This window comes from Poecilia formosa, unplaced genomic scaffold (genome assembly GCF_000485575.1).
Source record: "Poecilia formosa unplaced genomic scaffold, Poecilia_formosa-5.1.2 Scaffold327, whole genome shotgun sequence".
In the NCBI taxonomy this organism is placed as follows: Eukaryota; Metazoa; Chordata; class Actinopteri; order Cyprinodontiformes; family Poeciliidae; genus Poecilia; species Poecilia formosa.
In genome coordinates, this window is record NW_006800266.1 from 335,904 (window position 1) to 350,742 (window position 14,839).

Consider the following 14,839-nt stretch of genomic DNA (forward strand, 5'->3'; position numbering starts at 1 on the left):
TGGTCTTAAGACCGGTCTTAAGACCAAGACCAACTTCGAGTACCACAACACTGCTTGACGGAAATTAATGTGTAAGGACAAGGAAAAACTAAATATATATTTATACTTTTGTTTCTTATATCAGTTTTGATCCTCCATACACCTTTCACACTGTACTGTCAAACTAAGAGCAGGCGAGTGATTAAAGTGTAGATTTATTGCTTACAAAATATTATGATATATATGTGAATATATCGTATAAATATTTATAGGTTCTAGTAGAGATTAAAATAGTACAGTTTAAAATATTCAGCCTCAGTTTGAAGTAATAGCTAGAACAGGTCCAGTAAGTAACAGTGTGAGGTTGACCTGCTTTAGCTCAGTGTTTCTCAAACTGCAGTCCTGGACCACTGGTGGTCCGCAGGCTTCTCTTAATGGTCTGCGAGTTGCTTCATGTAAACAATTGTTTATTTGCTGTAACGTGAGCTCAAAGTGTGACAATACAGTTAGCTTACCAAAGGATTGTGTTTAATATGCACAGCACCCTCTTGTTTTTGTGGTTGCACTTTGAGACCTTTAAATATGCAGATGAAGTCATTATTTCAGAAAAGCTGCAACTGAAGAGAGAATTTCTGTTGGGATCAACTTGAAGATTCGCAGAGTTCTCCCTCCGTTTTTGCCTTAATTAAGCCTTCAGAGGGAAGGGCGTCACAGACGGAGCAAAACACATTCCTTCTCTCTCTGTGTCATTATTTTATTTTTCTCCTTACTGTCACGTTCAGGCTGTCTCATATCACACAGGTCGCATACTTTAAGCTGTATGATTTTTAGTTGAAATGAAGAAAAAGATTGAAATATTTCTGAATTTAAAGTAAACCAGAATCCATTTCAGGTTTACGTAGCTTCCAAAGCGAGGTCACATTCATTCATTCATTCCCAAAATGGTCCCTGTAGGGAAGATGGGATGTTACAGGGGCTCAGATTCTAATGGCTGACACTGTTTGGACACTGTCTCGTGTCAAAATAAGACATACTGTGGTTTCAGCTGACTGCACACAATTTCATTTTATGAGTGTGGATGAATGGCGCTTCTCCTGACTCATATCTTTATACATTTATCCTACAAGTATTAGATTAGGATGTGTACATCGAGAGCAAGGTTTACAGATTTGATTAGATTTTTCATTTGAATAACACAAAATGTATTAGGGCTGAAACAATTAATCAAATGAATTGTGATTAAGTAACTATTGAAATCATTATCAACTAATTTATTAATCGATTCGTCATTAATTGAAAAATGCAGACGAAAAATGGCCATTTGCTGAAAGAACAACACACTCAGAGCAGTAATTAAGCCAAAATTTTACAAAAAATGTAGACATTAATGTAGACATAAGATTAAAAAAAAAAAATGTAATTACATTTTGTCTAGAACTCCAGTGGAATTTTTAGCTTTTTTTCCTGTTAAAAACAACAACTCTCATTTTAAGCACCTTATGCTATTTACTAATTAATTCAAAAATTGACCAACAGTTAAGCAGACAGTATGTTTCAGCTGCAGATGCATCTTTTGATGAAGCGTATCCTAAAGGAAGAAGACATTTTCATTTGTCTTTAAAAAATGGATTCAGTTATTTGCATATTTTAATGTATTTCTAATATTGTGTTAAAAAATGAAGACATTTTTTTATCATTAGATGCAGCTCTAAGATGTGTCACATAAAAAGCAGGACTGTGAAGACTTTTGAGAACCAATTTGATAAAGTAAAACCCCAAATCTCCTCTTACATAAACAGCATTAGTAAAAAATCTATTCATTTTTTTCAAACTGTAGTACTTTATCAATTTTGTTGGCCTATATATATATATATTTTTTTACTTTCTTTAATATTTTAAAACTGAATAATGACACAATAGAAACAGCAGTGGGTGTTTTTTTTTTTTTTTTTCTTTTTTGAATAATTTCAGGACCGGCGGGAGGCAGAAGCATTAACATGCTAATGGACACTCAAAAAAACCCACTACAGGTTATCTTTTTTTCATTCCAGAACAAAAATTAAAAAAAAAAAAAAAAAAAAAAAAAACTCTCATTTTAAGCACCTTATGCTATTTACTAATTAATCCAAAATTGACCAACAGTTAAGCAGACAGAATGTTTCAGCTGCAGATGCAGCGTTGATGAAGTGTATCCTAAAGGAATCCTGTGTTGCTGCATTTGAGGCAATAACATTTTCATTTGTCTTTAAAAAATGGATTCAGTTATTTGCATATTTTAACGTATTTCTAATATTGTTTTAAAAAAAGAAGACTTTTTTATCATTAGATGCAGCTCTAAGATGTGTCACATAAAAAGTAAAAACCCAAAATCTTCTCTTACATAAACAGCATTAGTAAAAAATCTATTCATTTTTTTCAAACTGTAGTACTTTATCAATTTTGTTGGCCTATATTTATTTATTTTTTTTTACTTTCTTTAATATTTTAAAACTGAATAATGACACAATAGAAACAGCAGTGGGTGTTTTTTTTTTTTTGTTTTTTTTTTTGAATAATTTCAGGACCGGCTGGAGGCAGAAGCATTAACATGCTAATGGACACTCAAAAAAACCCACTACAGGTTATCTTTTTTTCATTCCAGAACAAAAATTAAAAAAAAAAAAATCCCACCTCACTGCTCCATCTCGTTCTTGCTGACTTTGTTTTCTGGTCTGGACATCCTGGATGTTCAGCGATGGCTCAGATCCCTCCAGTTGGAAGCAATCTAATCTAAAAACGTAGCCTTGTCAGCCTTCTCCACACACAAATATTCAACATTCAGACGATTATGCAACCCCAGAGACATCAGCGGTGTCAAACCACTTCTTACAGCTGGCTATTTATACATCTGGTTTATCTGCTGGAAGCTCTCCTTAGTGCTTCTTTATCAGTCTAAATTCATCTCCACCTCTCCGTTCTTTTGTTCTCATCTCTTATCTCTTTTTGCTTATTGTCAGACATCAGCATCTTTTTTCAAACCCTCACGTTTATTATTCCAGGCTTTCTTTATAGTCCTACAGAAATAACCGCCTGCTTGAGTGAAAATTGCTTCTTTTTAAAATGTCATCTGCCTAAAAAATATAAGAACATTACCTGAAACATACGTCCTTCAGTTTTTATTGTCTGCAGCTGATTAAATGCTTGTAACGACGATCACAATCCTTGATAAAATAACAAACTTGAATGTTTTTTTTTTTTGTTTTTTTTTTAGGATTTTGTGTGACAGACCAACACAAAATGGAGTGTAATTGCAAATAATAAGGAATGTCTTGCATCTGACTTTCGTGGAAAGTGAAACATGATGCATTTAATCTAAATTTGAATGATTTTTATTCTTTCTTGAATTTTGTTTCTGATTGGAAACAGGAGTCGGGTTTTTTCCATGCTAGATTCTTCCATAGATATTCTCTCAGACTTGTTAGGGCTGGGCAACTCCATCCAAAACATTAATATTACTTCCAATTAGAAGAAATATGATGGAAAATTAAAACCTAAATGAGACCAAAAGTAAATTGCAAAATCTAAATGTAAAACTGTGTTTGTGGTGTAAAATAACTCAGTACATGACCTTTGGTTTAATTTCCCATTGGTATCAATAAAGTATTTTTGAATTGAATTGAAAAAGCCAACCCTTTGGTGAATCATGCTGTGGGGATGTTTTTCATCAGCAGAGACAGAGAAGCTGGAGGGGAAATGAACTGAGACAAAAACAACCAGAGATACAATGGAATGGTTTAGATTAAGAATGAAAAAAGGTGAAAATATAGGCCGATATCAATAATAATATCAATATCCAATAATAATCCTGCTGTTGTGGCTGATAACCAAAATGTATTGCTAAGCCTGTTGCAATAACAAATTATGATGCACGATAAATTGTCCCCGTATCTATTATGGTTAATACGGTAAAAATAATAAGGTTGTATTGAGACCATTTTGAAATAATATATTGATAATGGTATAATAATGCAAGGGCTCCTCTCAAAGACCAATACATGTTAATTTTGTGAAGAACGCTTACCTAAAGACCTGGAAGATATTTTAACTATCCAAAATAAAACACAACCAAAATCATCAATAACATGGACTGTGAAGTCTGTCAACAAAATTGCACACCACAGATTTTTACCAGTTCCATTTAGTGGTTGTGGTCCACACTTCTGAACCTGGTTTGGTCTCCTGTGTCCCACATCAAGGACAGATCAGAGACACCGCCTCTCCTCTGCAGCTCAGCCAAACAGCTCTGTTCTGTGTCAATCTGTCATTAAAATTCTGATGAAATACCATGAAATCCATGGTTGTAGCGTGACAAGGAGTGATATTTGCCACAGATTTTGTTTTCTTTCCTGCTTTTAGTTCGTTCCGTTCAGAGACTACATCGACAGGTCCGGTAACCAGGTGCTCAGCATGGCCCGGCTGGCCAAAGACGTCCTGGCTGAGATCCCCGACCAGCTGCTGTCGTTCATGAAGAGCCGAGGAATCGAACCACGACCGGCCCTCTCCTCCTCCCCTCTACCGGCGCTGCACCGGCACATCTGACCTACACAATCCCCACCATCTTCCCCGTCTCTGTCTGTGTCCTTTTTTCCCCCTCCTTATGCTTTTCTTATCCTCCATTTCTTTGCTGCTTTAAAAAGAAGGAAGAGTCAACCTGCTGCTCTCTCACCCAGAGTCTAAACAGACGCCTCCCTTCAGCACAGCGGGCGCTCATCCTCCATTCACCTGCTGCTGTAACTCATCTGTTCTTCTCCCTCCTCTTAATATTCGGTTACATTACTAAAGAGCGTTGGGACCGACCGCCTGACTGGAACCTTCAGAGCTGGATGTTTAGGATGTTTTCCCACCTGATAGTCCGGTAGACTCAATATTCAACAGACTCAACAGAAATATTTGTTAGATTTTCAGCTGTTGCTGTTCCCTTTTAAGCTGCACTTTGTCAAACATTCCAAACTCTTTGAAAAACCTGTTCCCCTCCTCTCCTGTGGTGGCGCTACATCAAGAACCACAGAAAGAAACAACACGAAAACGTCCATGACAATTTCAATCTTCTCGAAATGTAGAGAAATAGAGTGGTGTCTGATTTTAGCGGTTGTAGGATTTTTCTTTTGTTTTTAGTCAAAGACCACAAGTTCATTTCTTCCTCTAGTCCTAGACATTTAGGTTGTTTTTACCCAAAATTTACCCAGAATGCCCTGTGCCGTAATCCACTTCCTGCTTTGGGAGGCTGTCTGCTCAGCGTTCAATTCAAACAGACCAAGTTTTTTTAAGCGGACAAGATTTCTCTTTGTTGTCCGTATCCAGTGTTGCCAGTTTGGTCAGGTTTCCTACAAATCAGTCAGCTTTTGAACACTTTTGGCTGGTGTGAACACACCATTAGTGTTTGCGTCCAACTCCTATCATTTATGTTTTTCAGAGACCTCTCTTGCAGAAGGTTGACATTCTGTCTCATTTTCTCCAATTAGCTGCCCAGTTTGGTTTTGGTCTAAACTAAATCATTTGGGGCCCTTGATGAGTGAGAGGTACAGTGAGATGTTTTCACCCTGATTCATGAACGAAGCGACTTGTACTCTGGAGCATTTACTCCGAGTCACTGCTGTGAAGGCTGCAGACGAGCGCTGGTGGTTCCAGGGTCGGGTCAGACGATGCATTAGTCTCACACACACACACACACACTGACACTCACGCCTCTGTCTGCGACACCACACCCACCCTTCTCTCTGCCCAGCGTGGGCCGAGGCTGGGTGCAGATTCCCCCTCTCCCCCCTGCTGTTAGAGAAATGCCAGTCTATCCAGCTGTCCTGTGGAGAGGAGGAGGAGGAGAGAGGAAGGAAGGAAGGAAAAGAGCCAGGGGGAGGGAAGAGAGGAGACAAGACGCAGGTATGCTCAAGGACGCGGTGAGGTGGAGAGAAAGTGTTTATCTTGTTCCAGCTGCAGTTCTGTCCCTTCATTAGTTTAAAATAAGAAAGTATGCACATTTAAACCCCAAACGATGCTAATCTAGGATCAATGCAGACTCTATGAAAAGCAATACGACCGACTCCTAGCGTAGTGTTTGCCTTATGCATGTCCTGCTCCTTTCAGAGCTGCTTACAAAGTTGGAAAAGGCTGCCACCTAGTGCTCACCCTCCTGTATAGCCGGACCTCTATCTATATTATGCATGAACTGCTGTACAGCTCTCCCCCACCCGACCCCACCCCTCTGAGGCGTGCATGATGAACACTTCCAGCCAAATTCAACAACGACCGAGGACTGCGTAGAAATAACAGACCTAGAAATGCAAACCGTCCGTGTGCGATGTCTGCGTCACGTGGTGTAGAGATGTGTTCTGTGTGCGCTTTGTAAATACGTGGAACTTTTTATAAAAAAAAATATAATTAAAAAAACCTTTCTTTTTGCATGTTGGGTGGAGGGGTAAATATTACACACCCCTCCACTTCTAAACGAAAATACGAACAAATGTATGCATTTTTTTTCTGTCTTTGGAAACATTCGTGTGTAGATTTCACATCTGATCTATGTTTTACAGAATCCAGTGAAAACAAAAATGTGGATTCTGTTGAATGCCGATGAATTTAGAGCAGGGGTCTGCATCCTGCGGCACCGGAGCCAAAAATGGTCCATTCAACCTTCCACAATGCAAAACACAAAATATTAATATTGTTTTCTAGTTTCTAGTGCAAATATCTTAGTACACTTGAAATAAGACAAAATTAACTTACAAGTTACTTTTCAACTAGATATAGGAGCTTTTTAAAGTGAATAATTCCTTATATTTTATTTCATTTTTTTTTTATTTTTTTTTTATAAAAAGTACTAGTTCCACTGTTAGACTTCTTGATTCATAACATGGAAAAATGCCTTGGTGAAAAAAAATCTCCCTGTGGAACTTGTACTTTTTATATCTATTTATAGAATTATTAACTTAAAGCTAACTAATACTCTGAAAAAATACTTGTAAGTTAGTTTTGTCTTATTTTAAGTGCACTAAGATATTAACTCTAAAGACAAAAAAAATACTTAGTAAGACTTAGATATAGATATTAGGGTTGGGAAATGTAGCCTTAAAATCTTGCCACAATAAAACAATGAACAATGAAAAACTGCTTACAACTTTGTCTTTTTTGCTCCAAAAATATAAAATATTGCTTTGCATTTAATCATCTTGTTTTCAAATTTCTTGACATCTGATGCTGCACCTCCGGTTTTTATGGTTTTCATTAATTGAAGATTATAGTTATGAAAAATTGTAATTTTTTCATGAGAATGACACAATAAAGGCACGTTTATATATATTCAGTGTAATAACAAATAGGTTTTTGCCGTTTGTCTGTTCTTTATGTAATAACTACATTAATTTTCCACCACAGAATGACTTTACAAGTATCTGTTTTTTTAGATACATTTTTCTTGTTGAAAGCTTCCTAGGCGGGGTTGACATCATTTTTCATAAATCTCTACATCTCATAAAAGAAAATGTAAAAGTTAGATTTTCTTTATCTTAACACCTAAAATTAGACGTAAAATGATTCTGTAAGTATGACGACAAATTTCTTGTAACGGATAAGAAATTGTAAGTTTTATTTCTTTTTCTTTTTTTTTCTTTTTTTTAGGTCATTAAACATTTGTGAAGAAGTTTTATTTATCCGGGTAAAAATGTCTCTCTGGGTTGTAAAGGTTGCAGACCCCTGATTCAGAGGATTCTTAAAGCCTGGCTGAGATTTCTGTCTCTTTGACTGTGTAATCCTTCAAAGAAAGGAAGATGTAACGTTTATTTGTATATATATGTCTGTGACAAGAAATGTTTCCACTTGTTTGCTTAAATTAGAGAGCAGTCTGTATCTGTGTTTCGGGAAGACATAACCACTGTCTTGCAGAAGTTTTAACTAATCTTAACTCACCTTACGGCAACAAACCTTTATTGGGTTTATTTGTGAACAAACACAAAGTATCGAAGGTTACTGGTGTTGGTATATGAAGTAAAATCATAATATAATACATCAAGCCCCACAGATAAAAAATGGCAAAATGTGATTCATAAGGAGTAGAAATATTTTTTTTGCAAATTACTGTATAAATGTGTGTTGAGATCTTTTGAAGAATGTCCGATAAGAAGAATGTAGAGATTAGGAAAAAAATGTTTTGATGAATATCTTGCTGTGTTTTAATATAAGGTTTGTGATTACTCTTGCAGTTGGAACCAGAGGTTTACAAACACCAATTTAATACATGTGTTTCTCGCTTCATGAAGTCAAATCAGATCAAAGTTCTCTTGTTTTAGTTCTGTCAGCATTACCAAAATTATTTCTATTTGCCAAGTGCTACAATAATGACAGAATATGTTGCAGGTTTATTTATAAACCTCTTCAAAATATGAAGTATTGTGAGAATCTTTTGGATGGAAACCCAAAATATAAAAGCAATGCTACCAAATACTGATGAAATATATGTAGACTTTTGATTTTAATGATATTGATAAATAAAAAACTGATAGCTGATAGATATTGCTAACTCTAACATAGTATTTCTCCCATGACTGTGGTATTCAGCAAATCAAAAATATTTTGGTAATTCTAATTCAATCTGAATGAATTTGAAAGTTAAGAAAGTTAACAGTAAGAAAAAAAAAGTCTTTATTTGGTGTTTGTAAACTGCTGGTCTCAACTGTAACCTGATTATTTTATGTTGTATTTGTTGATTTTATTACCCTGCACACAATGTTCAATGTGGATTTCAGATTAAAGAGCATATATATATATTTATAATTGTGTCCTACTTGGCTCATAGCTTGACAGTTTTAATTTGGGCAGTTCATGTTGAGGGGATGTTCTCAGAAAGGATGGATGAATTTGAAAAAAAGTTTTTATATCAAATTAATCAGCATTTGAACTCGGCTTCAATTGTTTGAGACAATTTTTTTTACTGCATCAAAAGTGGACTGTAGAGATTCAAATGCCTGTAAATGACAGAATCATCTGCATAAAAATGGAAGGAAGCATTTGACGACTTAATGCAGGAATCAGAAATAAAAATTGTGGACAAGATGAGCCTTAAGGCCAACACGCACCGGATCTGATTTGGCATCCGATTCAACAGAAAATCAAGTTGGAAAATGTACGCAGAAATCAGAACACATTAATGTCAGTGGGGTCTTGCAGATCGGCCGCGATTCCTAGCAACTGCATCTCTGTCTGTCCAGCCTGGGGTCTGCCTTGGTTGGAACTACACAGTAATTTCACAAGAATGTAATGAATGAGACAGGAAGTTAGACGTGGTGGAAAAGTAAACTACATCCGCTTTGGAAATTAAATATTTTTCATATAGAAAAAGCTCTGTTAGCCATGAACTTACAGAAAAATGTTACGGAAATGGCGATCTTGTTTGAGCAGATTTGAGTTTACTGCCAAACCGGCTTGGGTTTATGCTGCCAAGATTTCTGGTACAAACTTTCGTGAGTCCAATGGTCTGGAGAAGGAACCTCGAGTCAGAGTCTGTATGTCAGAAAAAAAAATTGGGTCAGAGCGTTAAGAGTTTAAGACTGATCTTTGAGGTAAACCTTCTCTTTTCAAGCAATCTGCAAACCAACTGGGAGCTTGACTGGCAAGGCCAATTTTGAAGGTGGCGGAGTGGTGCGGGTTAGAGAGTTTTAAGTGGTCAGCAACTTGGCAAACTAAAACAAGATATGGAGTTGAAATATGTCCTGTCTCTTTTCATCAGCTGTCCATCACCCTGTGGGTTGGTGATGGACAGGTTGACACATGAGGTCTGCCAGGAGTCCCCATGGAGCTGGTTTGTCAGACGATGCTGTGATCTGTGGTGACAGTAGGAACAGGAAAGGTGCGCTGGGGGAAGCCAAATAATGTGTGTAAGCAACAGGACAGGTAAGGCAAAGGAGACTGAGTCTCAGTATAAAGCCTCAGAGGTTTGTTAGAGAACATTAGCGAACAAACAGCACCATGAAGACCAAGAAACGCAGCAGAGAGGTCACAGACCTCTGTGAAATCCATCATCTAAAGATGGAAAGAGTAAGGTGATGCTACAAACCTACAGAGACGTGGCCGTCCACCTAAACTGACAGTCCAGGTAAGGAGAGCAGTAATCAGAGAAGCAACCAAGAGGCTCTAACCTCTCCACAAATCTAACCTTAATTGAAGAGTGCCAGGAAGAAATCTGTTGTAGAGGAAAAGCAATAAGAAGTTCTGTTTGCTGTTTGCAGAAGACACGGCAAAAATACAATAAGGTGCTATGGTCAAAGAAGCCAAATTTGAACTTTGTGAACAAAATGCAAAATGAAGAAATAGAGTACAGCCCCCTGAACACATCAACCCCACAAAGAAACTTGGTGTGGGAATCATTGTATTATATGATAGCTTTTGATTAATTTTATTATGATGTGTTTTCATCGACATTAAACTTGCACAAATTGGAATTCTAAAAATAAATTCACTTACTGGAAACAACAATTTTGAAAAAACTCACATAATTTGATGTGGTCACAGACCTCTGGTTTTTCAGCCAAATTGAAATTGATGTATTTCAATGGCAAAACTTTATGAATCAGGCGACAACCACCAGTTTGTTATACAGCAACAGTAACACACTTATTTGTAGGCATTGACCTCGTGGGACAACATGCAGATGGTTCCACAAGAGCTTTCACAGCATCACACAGTTCGTCAAAGGCAGAGCTTGTCTGTCAAGTGTTAAATTTGTTGGCCTTCTACGAAACCACCAACTTCACTTTTCCAAACATGCAGAATGTGAGGCCAATCCCAAGAACAAAGAGCTCAAACACCAATGTCTCCTCTGGTGGCTGACAGAGGATGAGCTCTAGTGCTGAAATATGAATGTACCTTATGTAAGTATTTACATCCATCACTGCCATGATTTTTAATGACGTGACTTGAACAAGCTCATTCACATGTGATTGTAATTACATTTCTTATGTAAAGGAAACGATACAATTGTGAAATTGTGTTTTTTCAAAATTAGAATATCAAAAAAAGTTTTATGTATATTTGTAACGGAAATGAAGCTAATGCGAAAATAAGGCTATAATAAATACTTTTGTAAGGCAACAAATGACATGGAGATAGATGATCCACTGTGGTGCTTTTATCGTCATCTTGGTCCTTCTCCTGATTATCTCCCACTGCATCACAGAGAGGCCATTTCACTATATTTATATCAAACTTAGAAAACTGTAGCAATCTCACATACACATTGAATTTCCAGGAAACAGGCGCATCTTTGTTTTCAAAGTTCCACTTTATGTTTTTTATGTCAAGACTTCAACAAAGAGACACAAAAACAACTCAAGATGACAAGAAAATGTGTAAAATCACAATAGAGTCACCAAAAAACTGCAGACACTAAAAACACTACAAAGAGATGTCACTACAAAGGCAAAGATGAGAAATGATCACAAACATCCTCAAAATAACCACATTTAGCAAAAAAAGATTGCAAAGGCAAAAAATGTTAAACTATGCTAAGTTATTAGTATGAAAGCAACTTAATGTAAAAGTGACACAGCTGTCTTTGTTGTGCCAAAAAGTATGGAAGTTAGTCGAATACCCCAGTGAAAACCTAAACCACATTCAGATCTGTTGGAATCAGTCAACAGATCATATGGACACCATCTACTACTGAGAACATCACAGAGATGTTGGACACCGAGAAAATAAAGTCATGTTTCACAGTAAGGAACGTCGCTTTGCAGTCAGAAGCAGCTGTAGCATCACTGCTCAAATAAAGCTACTGAACTGTTACATGTTGAAATTATGATTTCCACATGAAATATATCCTTTCATCTGCAGCTACTACATTGTCCTCGCTGGAGGAGTTTATCAGGTAAAGTGCTAAGAAAGATTTTTTTTTTCTTTTTTTTTTCTTTTACATTTACTTGTTAAAAGATTTCAAATTAAAAGTGAGAGTCCTTAGAAATTGTAAAAGAGGCAGGGTTAGAGGTCATGGAGTAACAACGTATGTGGAAAATGCAGAAAGTATCCTTAAGCATAAAGGTGATCATGACATTTCTGTCCTCTCAAAAAATAGGTGTGCTCCAGATGTCCATCCTGCACGATGTTTATACCAAAGGTACCAAGGTATCACATCTGCAGAGTTTCATCAAAATTTCCCCTTAAATACACTGGGTTCCTGCACCTCCACCATCACCTTCAGTCTGATGTCACAGGAAACACCATCAGTGCTGGCTTTTTTTAAAGAATGTTTTCACATCTGTTACCAGTCTACCAGTTTTGGTAGACTCTGACCAAAACTGCAACTTTTGTTATATTTTCAGGTGCTATTCATTTTGCCACTGCATTGTGTAAAACAAACCAAGCCCTTTGAAAACGTGTCTTTATATTTGCCATGTGGAAATGAAAATTTGACCAAAGACAGTGATCGATCTGGTTTGTCATGTTGGCATCTTGACTAAGTTTTTTTTATATTAGCACCCCATGCTAGTGCTTTTGCAGTCCTGAACAGACTTTAAAGGCCTATTAACTGTAATGACAGCAAGTGGGAGATGTTATCAGGTTGCCTTAAGCAGCGTTCTGAAGCAGGCAATGGTTACAGAAAATGACATTGGAGTGTATCAATGTGGAAGCTTTTCCGTAGAAATTCACTCAGCCATAAATGATTTCAGTTTTAATTGGCTCCCAGCACTTTACTCTGCAGTGGCACTGGACAACAACAAGGAGATCCTGATGTCATTAGAGTGCACCTCCCACCCAGATCAACTCTTTCTAAACACTAATTTTATGACTTTGTGGAAAGAAACAAGGAACAACATCTGGCGAAAACTTGTGTTTTTAAAAGGACTTGAACAAACCATGTTTTGTGGGACTTTGGGTAATAGGTCAGGGAGGCTTAGCTCAGGGAAACTTTGGGCAAATATAAATGAGGCTTTCAAGCTGGAACATGGGGGCACTCTGGAAGTTTTCACTGAGCTGCTTTACGAGAGCTGGGCAAGCTACTGTTAGAATTCTTTGAAAAATGTGGCGAAGACAAACAAAGTGGAGATGTCTGAGCTTGTTCCAGAGCGACTTCCTCAAAAGATTAGGAGCCAAGCTGAACGGAGTCTCTTCAAAGACTTATGACCTTCTACAAACACATAAGATGACTGTGTTTAATACCAAGCAGCAGAGTCTGATGTACATTCATTCTGAGTAAATAATCAAGAAGGCAGCAGGTTTGCTATTTTTTTTAAAGACTGAGTAGAAGCTGTGTTAGTATTACCGGCAGCTACTATGTAGGTTTTCTGTTTTTCCACTTACCTCACCTCTGAGCAGCTTTATAAAACAGCTTCTTGTTGTTGTTATGCTGTCACAGCTGAGAGGTGCTGCAGATGGAGGCGTAAACTGAACAGAAACACGGCCAAAGTCGACACAGTCGCTGCCTCTGTGAACATGTATAATGGGACTCCAGTACCTGGAAGGAAATATGGAGGCTTTTTTTCTCTACCATTCAGATTGACTCTGTTTTCAGCCTAGTAACAAATTAAATATGACATTTTGAACTCATATTACCAAATGTACTCTTCAGTCCAAGCTGCAGTTTGAAATTACAATGGAAGACATGAAGAATCTTAAAAACTATTCCCTTTAATATGTAATTTCCAGCTGTCTAACAGTCTGTAGTAAATGCAAAGCATGACCAGGCATTGAAAGCTTATGACATTAATAGTGCTGTAGCAGTTACCTCACAGTGAACTCAACTTGAATCGGGCCCCATATCACATTCTGCCTCAGGCCCTGTCCACCCTTGCGTAGGCTCTGTATACCACATAACTGTTTTCCCTCCTATCCAAGCCTTCTCTTCAATCCCTCCAGACCTGAGCATCTCAGCGTCATTGAGCATCTCAGCGTCATTGCGTGCCTACTGCAGCGCTGGCTTGACAATACCTCCTGCTCCTGGAATCTGTTACTAAGAGACATCATTTAAAACCATTAAATCCTGCCTTGGCTTCTTTATACTGAAGCAAACCATTTTTAGATCAGAACAGACACAGGAGCAACGGGACATATAATACCCCAGATTTTAGAGTTTGCACAAAGGAGAGCCTTTGTTCTCTGTGTTTGGAAACAGTTGGGATTGGTACTACAGATGCAGGACTTGGAGGCATAATATACTCTGTGGAGCCTCGACAATAGGCATGACAGCAGCTTTTACACAGAGCAGCCTCTGTGTGGGTAAAACCGGCAGCGTCTGGGACCTGAGGAGTATGGAAAACAACCATGGAGATCATAAAATGTATTATTCAGCTTCACTGCATTGAACATCCAAGAAGCAAAAGGTTGGATGGCATGATTCCTAAGGCTTTGTTTGTACCTTCACAATGTTTAAAAAATTTGAAGAGGTAAGACTGTCAGGATGACAAAATTCTAGTTGGTTGCAGTTTTTAATTTTACCAGTAGATGTCAGCACATGCATCACACTGAGCCTTTAAAACAGGGGTCCCCAAACTACGGCCCGCGGGCCGGATCCGGCCCGCCACGTCATTTGGTCCGGCCCCCTGAACAATGCCGTATCCGGCCCGCCTGCTCATAGCATTCAGTGTTTTTTTTCATATATTGTATTTTCTGGTTTATATGTGGATTTTTCTTCAACCACCAGGGGGGCTCTTGAGCAGATGTGAAACTAACTTTCCCTCAATGGAATATATACTAGTCAGTCCCAGTCACCGTTTCACTCACGGTTTTTTCCATTTGCATTCTGGGTAAAAATCTATCTAAAAGCGCGAATATGTGTCTTCGTCGCCCCCCGCCCCCCCTCCCCCGCTCGACAGTTTCAAAGACAGAACAGCCCTTCTCCCCC

General features: G+C 37.8%; 1 protein-coding gene across 1 annotated transcript in view; it reads left to right on the forward strand.

The window, feature by feature from the left end:
• The window catches only part of LOC103152771 (copine-9-like), a 96,148-nt gene extending 90,172 nt beyond the window's left edge, over positions 1-5,976 (forward strand). Inside the window, exon 20 of the mRNA XM_016661367.1 lies at positions 4,375-5,976. Within this exon, the coding sequence (XP_016516853.1) occupies positions 4,375-4,557 (183 nt within the window). The 3' untranslated portion in view covers positions 4,558-5,976. The remainder of the gene's footprint in view (positions 1-4,374) is intronic.
• Positions 5,977-14,839: the final 8,863 nt, after the last annotated feature.